This window comes from Pundamilia nyererei, unplaced genomic scaffold (genome assembly GCF_000239375.1).
Source record: "Pundamilia nyererei isolate P.nyererei 1_Seehausen unplaced genomic scaffold, PunNye1.0 scaffold00044, whole genome shotgun sequence".
Lineage (NCBI taxonomy): Eukaryota > Metazoa > Chordata > Actinopteri > Cichliformes > Cichlidae > Pundamilia > Pundamilia nyererei.
In genome coordinates, this window is record NW_005187445.1 from 2009255 (window position 1) to 2029524 (window position 20270).

Genomic DNA, 20270 nt, shown 5'->3' on the forward strand with positions numbered 1-20270 from the left:
TTCTGTGATAGCTGAACACACTTCTGTACTTTTTAATTGTCTGTCCTGGCATTCTACTCTACCCACTTTCACAGGAAATCAGTGAATCAACATGCTCTGAAAAGATGCAAGCCTGATAACTATGGCTGTCTTCATAGACACAAATAAAAAAGCTGAGCAAGCATCGGTGGGGAGGCTCATGTTTTACCCACTGAACTGCTAGCACTGCCTCTGCTATGCTTTTACTGGTATTGATCTTTCAGTTGTGGAGTCACCCTGAATGTTCACTGAGATTCAATGGGCTGCTCGGCACAGCAGCACAATGTAGTCTATGCAAAGTTCAGGACTTGGATACCATTAATGTGCATAATTCTACCGACTGATAAAGAAAATAATCAAGAACAAACTAATTTAGAACCCAGTATAGCAGCCATCTCTGCTATACTGGGTTCCAGAGGCGAATGCTGGAAAACCAGTATTATTACATGTTTTACATTTCAGTTTTATCCACCCACTCTTAAAAGCGAAAAAACTGCAAATTATTCCTCTCAGGCAACATACTCAAACAATTTATTTTTAATCAGCTAGAGAAGTTAGCAAGAATAACAGCCTTAAGACAGTAATTACTAATGTACATTTTTAAAAAAGCTAATCAAATAGATCAAAGGAAAATATGAATTTTCAGCCCCCTATGCAACAATCCCAAGGCTCAAATCACATTAGTTCTTAGAGGCCTGCAGCACCTGCACAGAGTAGCATAGTTACTCTACATTAAGATAACAAACATCAGGCCTTGGAGCCTTGCCAAAATGGTCGCTTGACAGATTGATAAATCTAAAAATGAAAATGGCTAAATAAGACTCCATGAATAGACCAGCATGACTCAGCCCCCCCACTGAAACCTACCTGCTAACAAATGCTTGCATGGTCCCTGTGGAAGGTCAGAGACTGAAGAACTGAGACAATGCTGCAGGGATGAGAGGGAGAGGCTGGAGAAAAAAGGACTCTAACTGGCCAGGGTGAAGAGAGAGAGAGGAAGAGAAAAGGAGGGGGATGGGGGCACTTCCTGCCTGAATGATGCATACACAATCAATTTAGGCTCCTATGTACCAAGGTCTGATGCAAGCAAGTCTATGCATACTTCAGCTGTGCATGTGAGCAGCAAACACATTTAGCAGTTTATTTGAAGAAATAAGGAGACTATTATCTTTCTTTATCTGGATTATTTGAATCTTTGAATTCTAAAAAGAAAACAGAATTGTGCATTAACCAATCTAGTTATTCATTCCTTAGTTTATTTATCCACTTACTTCAGGATTAAACCTTATCCCATCTACACATAGGAAACTTAATAACTAAATGTACGATTATGGTTAAGTCAAGGCTAAATTGAGCTTCTATAACTATTGAGGTTGTTTGCTAAACTGAGATGAATATAGATATCGATATAAGCAAGACACAGGAAGTATTGGAATCCCTTTTTTCTTTTATATAACACATTTTAAAACTTTAAATGAAAGCAGAAATTTGTGGAAAATATGTATTTATCATATTTTACAGCATATCAGTCCATATCAAAGTTGTTGTTTTTTTTGTTGTTGTTTTTTTACAATTTTCTGTGTAACACTAATATTTAATGAGGTCAAAGGTATATTTCACCTGAACCTTTAGAAGAGTAAAAGTATAAAGAAGCATAATATGGAGATTTATACCTAAACACTGCACCGGAGATAGCATACTTACATATTAAACATGTTTAACAAAATATGAAAGGTGTGACACCTGGCATGCTCAGCTGAATTTTGTTACATTTTGTGGCAAACTGGAAAACCAAAAAGATACATAATTTCTCTATACAGCGGAGTAAAACTATTTTAAGTGCACAGGAGAGTAAAATTTTTTAGTGTTAATAACTAAAGTTTCAGTGCTCACTATAATGTCGTCCAGTACTGTACAACAGGCTCAAGTTTTTAATAAAACTAAGCACTAATGCACTAATATGGCATAGAAGAATGCACTTAAGTTTTAGGGACATAGATAATATTTGATAGCAGCATAACTTATTGCAATAAGGTTCATAGGTTTCTGGACAATGAGGCATTTATTAGAATTTTTCCTCAGTAAACCTGCACAATGGGTTTTATATCAAACAATCAAAATGTTATTGCAGGGCAAACTTTTAGTTTTAATTCAAGTAATTTAACTAAAGTACTGCATTAACTCTTTTAGAATTACAGCCTTTTTTATATATAATATTCCATTTTTAGAGGCTCCTGTGTGTTGTGGTGTACAGAGACAAAATTATAAAAAAAAATGTGTAACTGTTTAAGATAAGAAACAGACTGAGGTGTTCCTGGCGACCATGCCGAATTTGACACCACAGCAATTAATCAAGTATACAGAAGTGAAAGAACCAGAGTTTATTTTACAAACATAATTGTTATACTGATAATAAACACAACCTTAAAAAAAAAGTGCGCTCTAGGTTTGTTTTATTTCGTTTTTTTGTAAAAATGCACAGTAAAAATCACTTCTTGGAAACATATTTCACATTTGTAAAATATGAATACACATATTTGTAATTTCCTGAAAAAAAATTAAGAAAAAAAGACATTTGAGATACTAAAATATTTTGCTCTAAGGTTACACTCACTTTAGCAACAATATTTTTGATTATTGGAAAACTCACATCATTTGAAATCATGTTTCTTGCTTTGTTTCTGTTGCTAAACATGTTAATACCGCCATTTGTTCCTCCCTCAATTCATCTTTGCTGTCAGTGTGCTGCAGAAAAACACTTAAATCTGAAAACTACATCAACATTATTATAAAGCTAAGCTTTCGTCAAAAGATATTTTTAGATGATGTATAAAATGAGTCGCCTCTTGGCTTTGTGGACAACTTGTTCTCTAGTTGGTGTGACTGATGCTTTGAATGACATGTGAATACTTCTGCTGTCCTAAAAATGTAACTTAAGCACAGTGCAGGCTCCAACCCCTCATATGCAGAACACTTTGTCCCTGAGGTGCATCATTAAGCTTTTTTTCTAAAGTTGCATAGTCTTTCTACGATTGTTTGTTAAAGACACACAACATTTATTAAAATATGATTAATTAAAAAGCAGCAGAGTAATGACAGAGTAATAACCTTTTGACCTCCCTGTATCTCACAATACCACCAGTGTGTTCTGTCTGGCTGGAATTGTAATCAGTTAAAAAGTGCAAATAAAATGATAATAACCAAATCTATAGAGCAAGCACAGCTCTAGTTATTAAACACTAAAAAACAAACATGTCTTTAAAGAGTAAAAAAAAGTTTAATAAACTTTGCCATACCTTTAAAAAAAACACTCTTATTAATTCAGTTATTGCATATTATTGATTTTCTACCATTTTTCTTGTAGTTTTTTCCCCTGTGTAAACAACATCAGGGACACAATGAATTACAGAACTGTAATTGTTGTTTCTCGTGATACATTTCAGGCAGTGACAAAAAGCAGCACACTTTGTCACCAAGACAGGTATTACTTATGGCTTCAAGGTCACAGCTTATGCACTGGCTTCTTGTTATTTCATTAACAGCTTGGTAGAAAATAGTGTAAATTGTTATGACAAGTGGAATTTATTTTCTTTAAAAAAACATAATCATTTGATGGGTTAAGGCTTGTTAGACTGTTATTGGCAGGTAAACCCTGAATGACTCATTTCCTTACAAAAACGAGCCATGTTAGATTTTGAGGTACAGGTTTCAGCTCTGCATGTTGACTGAATTTTCGATTAGGTGTGCCTTTCAGAAAGCAAATGAGTAATGCACCTCGACAACAGCGATCAATAACTCTTTCTAACAGTATTTTTTATATTGCAGACAGTGGTGGAAGTCGGAGAAAGCTCCTGTTTTTCTTGATGGATAGGTCCATAGCATAAAAGAATGAAATTTCTTCCTGGTGGTATGCACTCTGTAAAAACATTAAAAAGAAGATATTAGAATGGATATATCAGTAAACACATTTTAGTAAGGCAGAATAGTCAATTAATAACTTGGATTGATAATCAAGTCATTATTTATGAAAAAAAAGAAAGTGAAATCTTACATTTGTCTTCTGGCAAAGCATCAAATTCTAAAAACTCCTCTTCTTCATCAGCCTCCTGTGGGTCCTCTGCACCATGGTTCTCCTCTTCATCTGCTGTTTCCTGCTGTTCGTCCTCTACTTCTGACACATCTTCCTCTACATCTGGTTGTTCTGCCTCAAGCACTGCCTTCCAAAGCTGCTCCTCTTCTCCAGATGGTACGTGTTCTTCTGACTTCTCCCTTTCATCGTCTTCCGACTCCTCTTTCTCCAACACCGTCTCATCCTCATCTCTTGCTTTGAGGCTCTCATCTTGGACTGTTGAGTTGTCCTCACCTTTCTCTCTTTCAGGTGCCTCCTCTTCATCGCCTTTCCGGTTCTCGTCTTCAGGCATCTGCTCTTGAGCATTGTGTCCCTCCTCTTCTGTCAGTGTTGTGTGTCCCTTCTCTTCTTCTGATACAGTAACAGACTTCTCTTGTTTTGCATCATCTTCCTCTACTGCCTCTGCCTGCTGTGTAGGAACAGTTTCCTCTGTCACAGACTCCACCTTTTCAACAGGAGCTGTATCTTGTGTATTTAGTTCTTCTGGCTCATCAGACTCTGCCTCTTCTTCCTCTTGGGTGGATGTAACTTTTTCATCAGCTGTAGGAAGAGTCTCTTCTTCTTCTGATTCAGCTGGTGCAGCTACCTCTTCCTCTCCAGCTGCTATGGGTGTCTCTTCTTCAGTGTCTATGTCTTCTACTTTTTCAGTTCCTAAGGCTTCTTCTTCTTCTTCTTCCTCCTCCTCCTCCTCCTCCTCCTCCTCCTCCTCCTCTTCTTCTTCCTCCTCGTCAGTTTCTACATTTTCTACTTCTTGTTCACTGCCCAAGGCTTCTTCTTCAGTTTCTACAGTTTCTACTCTTTTTTCAGCTTCTACAGGTGTTTCTTCTTCTTTTTCTTCACTTCCTGCAGCTTCCTCTTCTTCTTTGGTTTCCGCCTCTTCTTCAGTTGTAGGAATTGTTTCTCCCTCTGTCTTTTCCAGAGGCTTGGTCTCAGGTTTCGTTTCTGCCACAGACTAAGATAAGCAAAGTCATATCAAATAACTGGAGCAAAATATTTACTATTCAGCTATGTAGGCATCTACGTAGGTATCTCAGTGAATGTGACGTGATTAACTGACATACAAAACAGGAAACTGCACCACACGAATGTAAATGCTGATGTAAATCCATTGGGGAATCCATGCCAGGCAATTAGCTTCTTCAAATTAATGTGATGAAAATGTTATTATGGTTCCTAATGGGCACACTGTGAACGGAAATAGTAAAGAGGCCATGTGTGGTGACAGCATGTCAAGCATGTTCTGCCATTGAAATGTAATCTAATTAAATGCGATAGCTTAAAAATGTTCTTTCAGTACATATTTAATAACCAATATATCTAACATATAGTCCTAGATATCTGATTGTATTCCAAGTTGTTATTTATTTTCCTTTTAAAGATAAATCTGGTCTAGCCTGGTTAATCTGATTCTAATGACTGATTTATTTAGAGAGCTATTAGGCCATATTTTGCTTACCTAATCATGAGTTCTCAGGTTCTTGTGGCAGGTTTAAAAAAGTTTAAGGTTTAAGAATCATGTAAATATCACATGTCACATGCAGCTGTACTATATGAATAAACATCCACAAACTTAAAGTAAAAATATTATTAGACGGACTGAATAAAGCAAAAGAAAATGATGATTTAATAGATTTGACTGTTAGGACTAAAAGGGTTGTGCTTAACACACAAATATCAAAATTAGATAAAATATTACATCAGCAAGGGCACTCACATTTGATTTGTTTATTTGCCATTTAACATTAATTTGACCTGACTGCTAAGATCATGATTTGCTACCTTTTTTCCATTTTATTTTTTTCCATTTTGCATTTAATTAATAAGATCACCCAATGGGCTTCTTTGTTATTACGGGCTGCTAAGTTCCGATCCTCCAGACTGTGACGTACCACATTAAGCTCCTGTACTCTGGCCTGATGAAGCCACTGCGACTGCTCATGTTCAAACAACTCTCTGAAAGACAGAAGACAGAATAAATTTCTCTTATGATCTTGTGGTCATGATTTTGTACCTTCATGAAGCTTTACTCACAAAACATACCGATAGTTTTATTACAACACTTCTATTTCAAAGCTCAAATGACAATAATAGCATGTGAGCCACGTTCTCTTGATGGTTATGTAAGCTTCAAAGACTTTTCAGCTTTAAAACTTATGAATACAAAAGAAATATTTACATAGATCATGGCAAACTCACAGTGTGATAAAGAGGCCTACCAACTCTGGTCTAGAGTAACACAGAGTTGCAGACAGTGGCAGCCAACAGGGCTTTGGCAAAGACAACATAAAATCATGGGTGAGAGGAGGCAAGTTATTTCCTCCACTGCTCTTTTTCCCACTCCACCACCTACCTGACAGTAGTCATTTCGACCACGCTAGCCTTCAACTGAGTCTGGTAGGCGTCTAGCTGGTCCTTCAGTCTGAGCATCACAGCAGCCTGTCTATCCAGGGCGGCACTCACTGTGGCAATCTCTCCAACTTTCTCCTCCAGCTTAGATTCTGCTTCTTCCAGGCCGCCTGTCAAGATGTCGACCTTCTGGGCTAGCTCACCAGTCAGTGTGGCTAAAACCTCCACCTTCATTTTAACATCTTCAAACTCCTCACTCTTTCCTTTCAACATGGTCTGCAGCAGGCTCAGTTGCTCCAGAGACACTGTGGCTTGTTGCATCTCTGCCAGGCGGGTTTTCATCTCTGTGTGGAGTGACAGCACCTGAGCGGGGAGGTCTGATGTCTTGAGCTGTTCGGCTGTAGCTAAGGCCATACCCACCTGCTTCTGGGCCAGTGAATAGGACTCCTCAAGGGCATTAAGTCGGGCCTCCACGTTGTCCGAAATATGCTGCTGCAACAAGACACAGGAATGACACAGAGTCAAGCTAAGGGACAATGATCCTCACTTATTTTTATGATTGATAGACTCTTAACTGTCACTGGACAACAATTATGCTTATTGGGAAAATATTTTGTTACTATTAAAGGGACGGAAACACCAAGGACAGTTTTATTTTAAATTTTCTTTTACCTTTATTTGCATTGCATTGTTTGCTTAAATTCTGTATAATATAGTATAATATAATATAACAAATGCTTGGAGGAAGGAAATATGTAGCCACACCAAAATCTCATCATTAACAGGCGTGATCATGAACAAGCCATTTAGGAAATCTCACTTAACAGAGATGAACCTCAGATCTTTGATTTATTTGCATTTATGCTAAAACTGTCTTTTTTGCATTCTTTATAACCTTTTCTGGATTCTTCATTAAGCTTTCTCCTTACAACATCCTGAAGCATTTCACATTTGTGAGCGACAGAACAATTTACCACTCATACAGAAAATATTTGCCGAACAAGACTGAGCTAGCTGAAATGTTCTTGTGCAAAGTTTCTGCAACCTTGTCTTTTCTGAATAGAAGAAATACTTAAAGGAAGGAAATACAGATATACTTAATACTTCTTGGAATACCATGAATTGAATTTGAAACACATGGAAGAAGACTAAAATACTGAACATGGCAGTCATGAACTACTATTTACTGTGATATAACAGGTTAATTTCATTCATGGTAATGTGTTTAACTATAAATATAATTATCTCTTACATAAAGTGTGTCCTTTCAGATTTATAGACAGACACACACAACATCACTCTCTCTGCTTTTCTACAGTCTTTCAGATTGCCTGCAAAGAGCCTCTGAACTGGTGTTCAGTATCAAAATCACAGACTAAATTTAGCCTTGGCTCATTACTGCCTTGTTTATTATTATTTTGGCAGCATCTTCAGCACAGCTTTGGGGGCATAATCTTGACTGGTATTACAATACAGAATTTTCCACAGAACCTAGAGACTAAAAGAGATCTATTTTACATTTGAGTCATTGGTACAGGCATTTGTAGGTCAAGAATAATCCTCATTACAAACGTCAGCAGCTGTGTGGATGTTAGAAATAGCAGCGTTTTGTACTCACTCCAGTGAGGCTGTTGGCATGTGGAAATCTGATAGAGGCCTGCAGCTAACTTTCCTTACTTGCAACTGACAACGTGTGCTGGAGCATTTTATTTTATTTTTTCTGTGTGTGTGTGTGTGTACAGAGTTTTTTTTTTATTCTAATCTCGTGAAAATATGATTCACAAGATTGGTTGTTCATTATAAATATTGGCTATCAATAAGTGCATCTGGTGCTTTTGGTGGCTTGCAGTTTTAGGTGACTGGATATATTCTTACCTTGTTGCCAGACTGTCGCATTTCTTCGTGGGAGGATTGTAGTTTCACTATCTTCATCTGTATGCCCATGAGATTGTCTGTTAAGTAGGTTAAAGTTTGGTACTGCTGGAAACAGAACCACACTCCGGTGGCACCTCCAATCACAAAAATCAGAAATAAAACCAATAGAAGTGTGTAGTTATTCCCTCCAGGGCGCACTTCTGTCTCCATAACTTCATTTTTGAATATGTTATCTTCATGTTTGTGGTTGTTTTTCGCTTTCCGGTGCTTGGCTGTCATTGCGCTAAAAAGGACACAACGTCCTAATCAGGTAGTGAGGTGATATTCAAGGACCCGGTGGGTAAGCACGCTTGGGCCGTGGTGTGAGCAGTGATTTACTTCGGATGGATCCTTTAAGTTGCGTGGTGCACCGATCGGCCCGGGTTAATCACTCCACAATAAAGCTGCAGCGGGTCGTTGGCGAAGCAGTAGTGAGGGAGGTGTGAGAGGGAGGCGTGAACAGTAGGTAGCGTGGTTGTCCATTCAGGAAGATCAAGGAGGAGCGGAGGGCCGGGCTGCCATCAGGAGTGGCTGAGCCCTGAGTCACGGTGGTTGACTGTCATCTAATGGAAACACTGCACGTCCGCTGATGGAGTGCCGTGCGCTATTTTTTACTTCAGAAGCCATAAGTGTAAATGGCAGGTCTGCACGTTTCCACTGTGGACCAGACTCACTCTAGCATTTAACAAAAGGGTGCCATAAGAAAATATTCATTAAGTACAATTAATTTTCTTTTATATTGAAAGTGTAATATAAAATGTTACTTTGGAAAGGCCATGTTCAGTGTCACTCTCTGACTCTGTAAAATTCCCCTTTGCAGTAAAGGTCACCTTCAGTTTCTAAAATGTCAACATTTTCTTGGTCTTTGCTGCTTTGTTTCAGTCTTCCTCGTTAGTTTAAAGGTTCAGCTCCATTTTTGAATGTTATGTTTCCTTTTCAGCTGATACTTCATTTCTACATTTATTTTTGTCCTTCGTGTTGTCTTTTGTCTTCCCGTCTCTCACATTTTCCCCAATAACTATTCTTGTTGTTTTTCTTAGCAGAGCTACTAAACACCCATCCAAACATATGCCTTCAATAATGTTTGACAATTAAAAACTATAGGGAACAGTAAAAACGATTGACATACACTGTTCTCACTTATAACGTATTTTACAAACACTAACATTACCGCTAACAGGTGGATTTTCCGTTTCGGTGCAGTTAGCCCAACAACAAGGAACCACTTACTTTATCCCTATTTTTTTTGTTAACATAAAACGCATTGTTGCAGCCAGGGACAGTTTACAAAATTATCTTCTTAGAATGATTTTTGGTTTTAGTCTCATTGATTTATTATTATTGGTTATTGGTTCTGTTTCTGGTTTATTAAGCTAATAATAATGATGACGATAACAACAACAACAGTATTAATCTACTAGCCAGCACCAACCAATCCGTTGACATTCTGTACTGACACAAGATGGCGCTAAACATCTTCTAAAAACTTAACTGTAAACACTTCTTTCTTAAAGCCATCTTCACCAACAGTATTAAAGCTATGACAGTTTTTGAGAGCATGGCTCCATGGTATAATTTAGCCTTTACACGTATAAATACATATACATGTTTCCTGTCCACTTAAACGTTTCCATCACATTTTTTTTAATTATTAATTCATTTTACAAAATATGACATAAAGAAATTTTGCCTCACAGTTACCTATCAGGGGATTATATGTGTAGTAAATACAATACACATTTCTTTGCGAGGCTTTTTGACAAACATTCTGATTGTACCACTGCTGTAGTATTAAAAGTGTATGCCTGCAATAAATTATAGCCATCTTTACAAATAACTCTCAAGTATTTGTTCAGATGATTCATCAACTGATCTAATATGTAATGGGTATTCTGCTGGTTACTGGATTAAGGGCTCAACCAAGACTCTTTAAATCATGACCAAAAACAAACAGGAAACCTTGTCGAACCATAAACAAATGTAATTATTTTTTAATTGTATTTATTTATTTATTTATTTTATTTTAGTACCAATTCAATAAACAAGAGCACAGTCTTGCCAATCATCCTGTGCTACACAGTTGATCTTTCAAATAAATGTTGCTCACACCGTACTGGCATCTTCCATGTCTTCACTCTGTGTGAGAGAAAGAGATACAGATTTATTGACCTTTACTATCACCCCCCCCCCAACTAACCCTCACCGTAAATACAGCCAGTATATTTTCTTCTCACCTCTGACATTAAGGATGGTGGAGCATTCGGCTCGTCCCAAGCTGTTCTCTGCAATGACGCTGTACTCTCCCATGTCTTTGGGACCCACACGGAGGATTAACATGGTGCAAACTCCACAGGTGTTGGAGATGTAATAGTTGGTATTAGTGTTTAGACTGATGTGATTTCGATACCATGTTATGCGAGGTTTGGGGTTTCCTTTCACTGCACAGCTCATATAGCATTCATAACCTTTGGGTGCAGTGTGCAGCTTCAGTGGAACAATGAAGGATGGGGCACACCGCAAATCACAGTCCTTCATGGTTGGTACACTTACTAGAAACTTTTCTATGAAAGAGCAGACACAGTATGATCATTTTTTTCTTAAAAAGTGAGTATTTGGACTTTATGATTGTTTGAGATGACAAACACACCTTTCTTCTTCTCCACCTCCCAGGTTGGTGACTCAGAGGGTGCAGATATGCCCATGTCATTTTTGGCATAGACCCGGAAATGATATTCCCTTCCATGCATGATATTGCAGACTGTGAACTTGTTATTGAAGAGCCTGTCAGCCACTGTGACCCACGAACGCTTGGTAGAGTCCAGTTTGGACACGGTGTAGTGGAGACGGTCATCACGCTTCTCATCAGGAGAAGGTTCCCAGATTACTGTCACAGTACCAGGCACATTTTCTTCCAGTTCTACTGGTCCAGGCGGTTTTGGATCATCTGCGAACAGTTTTACTTTCATCAGATCCATCAGCTTTTGTTACGAAAAGATGTTGCAAAAGAAAACGAGTATACAATTATAGTTTTATTTTACCTGTGACCCTGACTTCTGCACTTAATGTTTCCTGCCCTACGAGATTTTTCACCAAAATGGAGTAGATGCCGGAATCAGAGCGCTCAGAAGAAGGAATCAGCAACTGGGAGGAGCCATCAGAGTTACTGATTGTGATCCGCTTTGTAACTGGCACATTATCCTTTAGCCAGATAATTGCTGGCCGAGGAGAAGCCTGTTTAAAAAAAGGAATATCTTCAACGTTTTCTTTTATTGCCTCACCTGTTTCGTTTTGCGAAACCATGGTTTGCCTGATTTTAAAACTGAAATATCATTCTCACCTCAAAATTGACTGTGATCCTGACAGAGTTTCCTGCCCGCACAACAAAGAAACTCTTCATCTTGTTGTTTGTGAATCTTGGCCTCACTGTAGTGGTGACAAAATAAATAAATAAATAAATAAATAAAAAACAAAAAAAAAGGTTTTGTACCATATTGTAATGTATCATGGTTCGTAATTGGAATGAACAAAACTATATAAGAAAAGATAAATCATCACAGAAATGTTGTATTCTACCAAGAAAGAGTGAATTTTCTGGGGGGGTAAAAAGTTTTATTTAAAACAAAACAAAAAAAATCATTCTTAGCAGCAACAAACCAACAGAATCTGAAATATCTAATACTTGTTGACATACCTGGTGAAGGCATTGCCAGTACATAGTTGGGCAGCTCCTCGGGCTCACTCTCTCCTATCATTAATGGCAATCACTCTTACCCAGTACATGTCCATGGATTTCAGGCCTTTCACACTGAAGGAAGTCATGATGATGGGGGTACTATTACAGCGGGACCATTCGATGCAATCTGCTTGCCGAATCTCAACAAAATACCCTCTTGCTTCATCCTGTATGCCTGGTTTGTCTTCTGGTTTTGTCCAAGTTAGGACCAAGTGGTTGTAGGAGGTTTCTGTCACCTTAAGGCCTGTAACTTTACCAGGAGGCTCTGGTGTAGTTCAAACATCAGATATTTAAGTTTTGACTAAGCGATACTTGTTAATACATTTTTTTTTAGTCTTTTGTTTCATGTAGAATAGTTGCAACACTTACTCTTAGGATCTCGTGCAAAAACAAACTCTGAAGGGCTGCTAAATTCACCTGCTCCTGAGAGATTTATGGCAGTAACTCTGAATTCATATTCCATACCCGCAACAACATCCTTCACTGCATATTTCTTTTCTACAAAAGAGTTTACATGGAGAAAGACAGAAAGAGAGGAAGGGAGAAAAACAACAGCAAAAAAAGAGTCCTGTTATGCTCTAATGTCATCAGGGCCATCAGATTAAACTGAGGTAAGTTGAAAAAATATGCACCTTTTATGAGCTCATCATTGGCATTGACAACAGACCAGAGATTACTTCCCTTCTTTCGTTTCTCCAAAATATAGCCCAAGATACGTGAACCTCCCGTGTTACTTGGAGGAGCCCATGAAAGATTTATACAGTCATCAAAAGCGCTGGCCACTTTTGGAGGTGCTGGAGGGCCAGGGAAGGCTGAAAAATGCAGAAACGAAATAGATTGTGCTGGTAATGGTTACAATCAGAAAAAAAATAGCTTTTTTTGTTACTTGAGACCAAAATGAAGAAGCAGCCTTGAATCAGAGCACTGTAATTTATGTAGATAAAACAATAACTGTACATATAAACATTAATGTTTTAGCTATGTATGTTCATTTATCAACGTGTACTATGCTGAAATGATTAACATCTAAACTGATAATTGATAAGTTAATTTCATTTACAACACCAGGCTTCACACCTCCTCCAAGGCTAAAAAGGTCTCTTATTTTCATAATGCAGTATATGTATATCACATATGTATATCATCCTATCTAGGTTTCTCTCTCGGTGGTAAACTGTCCCAAAAATTCCTGGCTGTGGACTGTAATCCAGATGGATCCCAAAGTTAAGTTGTGCCAAGCCCCATCATTGGTAAAAATTTCATGGAAACCTCATAACTTTTTCAGTAATACCACTAACAAACAGACACACAAACAGGTAATCTGAGCCAACTACATATCCTCCTAGACAGAAGTAATGGTTAATAATGAAAAGAGTAGTTGTTTACTGCGCATCACTTGATTCATTAAGAAAGGAGAATATGGCCAGTAAAGCACAGTAGGGGGCAGTAACGCCGCTTTCCTACCGGTTGATGCATTTTGAACCATATTTTGGACATGCCACAGAGAGGCAGAGCAGATAAATAATGACGTTTGCTGCTTAGATTAGCTGCATCAGTTTCAGGGTCCTGTTAGCTCGTTGTTACACTGTAGGCGAAGAGTCATTAGTGTTATCAGTTGTAACACCTGCGTTTTCCAGGCTGCTCTGAGGGAAAACAAGCCTCCATTCCCAGAACACCGGCACACAGGGACAAATTCACTGGTAAAATTTGTTGTGGCTGGTTATATGTACCCGTGCCTGTATTTTCTATAATGAACTATAAAATCATTTGCATTGATACAAGCTACTTATGCCACTAAATTATTCCACTAGTATAAACTTGAGTCTTTTAGGACCGGAAACTGATAAAACAGATGCTTGTTTAGCTATCCGTTTTAAGCTAAAGCCTAAGCTATAACTTCATGTGTCATTAAAATTCCTCTATGAAATACAGAAAACAGGCGAGCTTAAGTCCATAGGTGGGAGTAAAGAAGTACAAATACTTCGTTACTGTTTCAGGTATCTGTACTTTACTTGAGTAGGGGTTTTTTTGTTACTTTAACTCCCTACTTTTTTAAGTGTCTGTACTTTGTACTCCTTACATTTTCAAAACAGGCTCGTTACTTTTGTTTTAAAGCATTTGGATCGAGTTGTTATTTCGAAAAAACATCAAACCGATTTCAGAGTAAAAACAGAAACACGTCACAGAAACACATCAATGGCAGTTTGTTTATTAATCACCAGAGGATGTAGCGTAAAGAGATATGACGTGTGCCAAAGTCAGGATATTTTTCTTTCTTTTTTGTGTGTGAAAACATCGGAACTACTGCAGATGTCTGTAAGTTGCGGTCCTTAAGCATCTAACTCGCCCTACAGAAGATCAGCGAGCATAGAGGGAGTGACAGAGGTAAATTCAAATTCAGCGTTTCTGTAAGCTAAGGAAACACACAAACTGTTTGTGTGCAGTTTAGCAACAAAGTGTGTTGCTAGCTAAAGGTCCGGCTGCTGTATTTCACAGGGAGAGAAAAGAAAGAGAGCTAACTTCACTCAGAGATGGAGAAAGATAAGAAAGACCGGACAGGAGAGAAAGAAGAGAGGTTAGATTAAAGGTAAGGACTGCTCAGTTGTATTGTATAAAGTAGAAATGTAAAGCTTACATTTAAGTCATGTTTTTATATCAGATATTTGGGTCAGTACATGGGATTTTTTTTAATATTGTGAAATGCTGCAAATGAAATTGAGACAGACTAAGTGTTATTTTAAAGGTTGTATGAAAATACTTTGCAGTGTAGTGAATTTAAAGTAAGGAAAAGTGTGTGACTGGTGCACCATGGCTGCGGTTTCATGGTCGGTTTCATGGCCAGAGTAAGGTTAGATCAAGTATAGCAGAGAATTGTAGATGAGTTTTAGCAGATGATGCTTAGATTCATTAACTAAATTCCACCTTCATACCCACTTTATAGAATCTAGAAAAAAAGAGCATAAACAGTGTACTGTCAGTGTAGAGCAGTGGTAGGGAACTCCAGGCCACAAGAGCCGGTGTCCTGCAGGTTTTAGAACTCACCCTGGGTCAACACGCCTGAATCCAATGATTAGTTCTTTACCAGGCCTCTGGAGAACTTCAAGACATGTTGAGGAGGTAATTTAGCCATTTAAATCAGCTGTGTTGGATCAAGGACACATCTAAAACCTGTAGGACATCGGCTCTCGAGGCTTGGAATTCCCTGCCCCTGGTCTAGAAGGTGGAAATGAATTTGACTTTGAATCTGAAAAGGACTGAAAAGGCTGGTCATGTGGCTACACTGCCACGATCATGTTTTATAAATTTAAAAAAAAATGCTTAGTTTTAACAGCTGGTGAGAATAACTGGATTCAGGTGAGGACCATTTCAGGCTTGTCAAAAATGACAAGTCTAGCCAGTATTTCTGCAAAGCTGTACAGACAGATGGTCCAGAGGAACACTTTGAAGTATTTTTCAAGCAGATCTGCAAACAGTAAGTACTTTCTTTGCATTATGCTGTGCAGTGGTTTGTGTGTGTTATGTTTTAGCTGTGAGCTATAAGAGAGCGAATGCTTGTTTTAACCGTTTTATAGTTACCCACTGTATAGTTTACCCACTTTGTAGCCTATGTGACTGGCAGATTTTTAAACCTTTTTGAAAACTGGTGACAGTGAGCAGTCACAAGGTCGTCTATTTGGCATTTCATAATGAAAAGCTTCCTTTTCTGTTGAAGACAAATGAATCCCACAATAAAAATCAATATATGAAGTTTGCATTCTGTTATTTCTGTGTGATTGAGCTTGGTGAGTAGTCAGCTTTGCTTACCAAGTGTGCCAGCTTGCATTTCCTCAGTTTCCATAACTTCGCTTGTGCCTTCTGCAGTCACTGCTCGGATGCGGTAACAATATTTCCGCCCTCGCTCTACGCCTGTGTCTCGGTAACTGGACACACCTGGTATTTCCCCTATTTTCTTCCAGGTGTTTCGCCCCACTTGCTGACGCTCCATTATGTAGTTAATCACTGGGGAGCCACCATCATCCTTTGGAGGGCGCCATCTAAATTCAATACATGTAGCTGAGCTCTCTGTTACCTCTGCAGGACCCAGAGGTGGGGTTGGTTTGTCTGAAAAGGCAATAAAGTTTTATAGAAAGTATGGAAATACATTTACAATGTTCATAATAGAGACAGTATTTACGTAGAACTAATAATTACAGGACTTTTTAACAGAAAAACAACTTTGCACAAGTTTTCAAATCAGCTGTCAAATATATTATGAGGGTATGTCAGTCGAGATTTTTACTGTTGTTTGAAACTTATATTTATCTGTTCAGCTTCTGCATTGTCCATAATTCACTCACCAAGCACAATAAGCCGTGAGAGTGCCTCAGTGAAGCCGTGTTCATTTTTTAGCTTGATCTTGATCTCTCCTGTGTCCTTCCTCTGGCATCTGCTCAGAAGCAACCGGCTTTGGCTTGCAGATTTTTCTATCCTTGTATTGTTGTCATCTTGGAGCTCTTCTCCTTCTCTGAACCACTGAATCTTTATGGGTTTGTGTCCAAGAAAATGCAATTTGAAGATGGCATTGTGCCCCACTTTAACTGTCTTTGGCTCAGTAAAAGCACTGAGGTCTTCAAGGTCAAACCTGGGAGGATCTAAAGAAGTTTTTAGGAGTTGGAGAAGTATAATGTTATCCGTGATCTGCTTCAACATTTCTTTATTAGTATGTCTGTACATTTTCCATTTAAAGTTTGCAAAATGTCATGCTTTAATGAGCAGTTCTCAAACCTTTGACATTTATCATTGCCTCTGTTTTACGGCCATCTGCCTCAAAACGGTATTTTCCAGAGTGCTCTTCCGTGCACTTGCTTATGACCAATTTATGAATTGGCCCATCTTTAGTTATGGAGAAACTTTCATCTTGGAATATCTGATAGGAAAAAGAGCAAACAGTTAAACGTAAAGAAATGAAGCAAAACCTGTTAAAAATTAGGCTTTCAAAGGGGGCTTCTTGTCCAGCTGTGTGTGTCTCCCACATGGGCCTAAAGTACTTGAACACTGGCAAAAGATTTGAAGTAAATTAAAGATGAACAGCTGTTCAGTGAAACCGGTGATGATTTTCAGACATCAGTAATGACACTCTTTATTTATTAAATGTCAGTTTTGAGCTTTTAAAAAATGTAAAATACATCAATAAGGAATCAAACTTTAGCGAGGAATGACAGAGTGCTACATTTACATACAGTTAGGTCCATGAGAATTTGGACACTGACAGTGTTTGTAATTTTGCCTCTGTACACACCACCAAAGTAGATTTTAAATCAAGATGTAATTTAAGTAGAGACTTCCACCATTAATTTAAGAGGTTCAGCAAAATGTTGCATTGTGTTTTGGAATTACTGTTTTTATATATAGTCAGCTTATTTCAGATACTCAAAATTAACTACCACAGGTAAAAATATAAGAATAGTTGGATAAATATCCCATCCTATCCTGAAGTTTAGAGGGGTCTCACCAAAAGCTGTGTTTCCCACCTAAACTCTTTTAGATGTTTTCAGTCTTATCTGGTGTTCTTGTTCTTCAGCGTAACCAGTGGTTTGCACCTTGTTGCACCTGTCAAATGCAACTTTAACACTTTGAAATCAACTCCAGATATTTTATATGCTTAATTTGTCACAGAAAATGTAGGAACAAGCTCCATCTGGCTATGAAACTGCTTGTTGGTGAATTGTCCAAATATCTTTGATCCTCTATAAAGCTTATAGGCAAAGCTACTGCAAAGCTAAAAGTTTGCACTTCAATGCACAGCATTTTGTTAGTCAGTTTGTTGCAAGAGAGAGCTTGCAGACAGAGAAAAGACTAGAACAGACTGGAAAAGAAGGGGATCTAACAAGAAGCAAGAACTTTAAATATAAACTCAGAGGCTCTCAAGAATCTGAACACAAGGACAGTATCTCAGAATTCTAAAGAACTAAACAACAAGTCTCAGGACAATCACAGTGTTTGCCAAAAAATGTAACTGTCCAAATACATATGACCCTAATGCTACTTTTTAAAAAAAAAAATGTTTATTTTGTTGCTGTTACAATGGACCTGTTTTCTTTTTTTTTTTCTCAGTTATGAATTCGTTAGGCATGGTATGACAATTTATTGATCCACTGTCACAGTAACTTGGGTGTGTGGGTGAACACAGAACTGTACCAGAACAGAAATATAACATGTATATGTTTGTTTGACTAACCTGTTTGCCATCTCTGAACCAGGCTCCTTCACAGTCTTCACTGCTAAGCTTACATGTTAACTCAGCGATCTCATTGATGATCGCACTGACATCAGTCAAACCACAGATGAACTGAACCCCTGGATCTAAGAACAGTTAAAATGATTTTTGGAAAATCTTGGACATGAAGTGTGACACCAGTCAATACACTTTAATGGATTTTGGATATTGATAGATGAAATAAATTATAAATGTATAATCTTACAACAACAAGTCTTTTCTATCTGTAGATCAGTTTAGTTTAGTTTAATATAATAGTTTTATTTTCTTTTTTTCTTTTCCATCCACAAATAAATAGCTGAAACTTTAATGTTTCTTTCACTATCTATCAACAAGTTCAGAATGTTGTTCAGGTATGTTTATGCGGGTAAAGGTAGTCATGTCTGTGTTAATAAGACAGAAATACAGTGGAATAATTCAGCTAATTGAATTTTACATGTTTAAGTGTTAATCAGTTTAGTTAAACAGATTATTAATTTAAAAAAAACATCAAAAAACAAAAAAGAAAAACCCTTCTGGTTTAGAAGAATTCTTTGTCTCCAACTTACCAACCACCAAATCTTCGATCGGAGGGGCGTGTCTTTTACGCCTCATATGTGTTGAAGATTCAGTCTCATCCTCAGTCTTGTCACACCTAATGTCGTCTTTCAGACTTGCACTTTCACCTTTAAAACAAATCTTCTCTCAGCTAGAAAAGTTCTTTCAAAATCATACCATATATGGTTTTAAGCAAAACATATATCCAGGAATATATCCTTGAGTTTCCTCATGGAGGAAATTGAATCATACAAATTCCCCTTGCAATGCCACACTAATTGTGCTCCCTTACCATCGAGTGCATCCTTTGGCTTTTGGTCTTGCTTTGGAGAAATTGTGTGCTTGTCCTGGTCAGTAGCGTCTTCATCCTCATCATAGCGACTTGATTCATTTTCACTTGCTAGTTCTTTTGGATCTGTGTCAGGTATTACATGCACAACTTTATCCAGTGAATTTTTAAGTAATTTTGATGTTGATTTTGTTCTGCTGCATTTTGTTTTCTTTGATTAATTAAGAAAAATTAAATTTAAAAAGTGCTAAGGGACATCTTTCTGAATTTTTACACTATTGAAGATAAAGCTTCTATGCTAACTGTGTCATTAGAAGCTTTGACAGCAATTCTCATGGTGCAATATCACTTAAACTTAAATTGTTTTTACAATAATAATTCACGACTATAATTTACAAGTACAAATAGAAATGGCCCAAAACTTTGTAAGGGTTTGAAACAAAAGTCTCAGATACATATTGGTTACATTTTATTAAAAAAATACAAATGAAAGAAAATGCATTTTGTAATTCAATATTGCACAAAAACTGACAATAATAAAGCAATAAACAGTTTTTCCATCTGTACATCAGTGTATTGGGGTTGCTGTGGCTCAAGAGGAAAGTTGATGCTTAGATTCCTGGCTGCTCCACTCTGCATGATGGGTAACATACTGAACCCCAAGTTGCGATCCGATGTATTAATCAGATTATGAATGTGTGTGAATGTTAGGTACAAAACATCAGGTGCAGGAAAAAGTGCCTGTATGAATGGGTGGGAATAGGTAAATGGGGCATGCTGTATAAAGTGCTTTGAGTGCTTAAGTGGAGTTGAAAAGTGTTTTATAATTTATATCTACATATTTATATCTAATACACATAAGTATAAATCTTGAATAAGATATAGTGCATTTTCATGCAGTCATTCAGCCCTTACCAGATGTTTGTTGTTTCCATTGGAGTTTCTTTCTTTTCATTTGTTTTTTGACAGACCCAGTGGAGTTATTGTTTCTATCAGATTCCCCCAGCTCTTGTTGACTAATGGTAAGCATTTGAGACTGGTCTGCATC

General features: G+C 37.6%; 1 protein-coding gene and 1 pseudogene across 1 annotated transcript; both read right to left on the bottom strand.

The window, feature by feature from the left end:
• Positions 1-2568: 2568 nt before the first annotated feature.
• Positions 2569-8845, bottom strand: LOC102198785 (protein Ycf2). The gene is made up of 5 exons (XM_005731725.1): positions 8369-8845; positions 6498-6985; positions 6037-6100; positions 4070-5099; positions 2569-3934 (listed from the first exon to the last, which is right to left on the bottom strand). Coding segments are annotated over exons 1-5 (1863 nt in total). The 5' UTR covers positions 8648-8845; the 3' UTR covers positions 2569-3932.
• A 1570-nt stretch (positions 8846-10415) lies between these two features.
• The window catches only part of LOC102199070 (immunoglobulin-like and fibronectin type III domain-containing protein 1), an 11715-nt pseudogene continuing 1860 nt past the window's right edge, over positions 10416-20270 (bottom strand).

Coding starts and splice junctions, on each gene's coding strand:
- LOC102198785 (XM_005731725.1), bottom strand. CDS start 8,647: ATGACAGCCAAGCACCGGAAAGCGAAAAACAACCACAAACATGAAGAT. Junction 6,986..8,368: donor TGCGACAGTCTGGCAACAAG/GTAAGAATATAT, acceptor GTCTTGTTGCAG/CAGCATATTTCGGACAACGT. Junction 5,100..6,036: donor GAGTACAGGAGCTTAATGTG/GTACGTCACAGT, acceptor TGCTTATCTTAG/TCTGTGGCAGAAACGAAACC.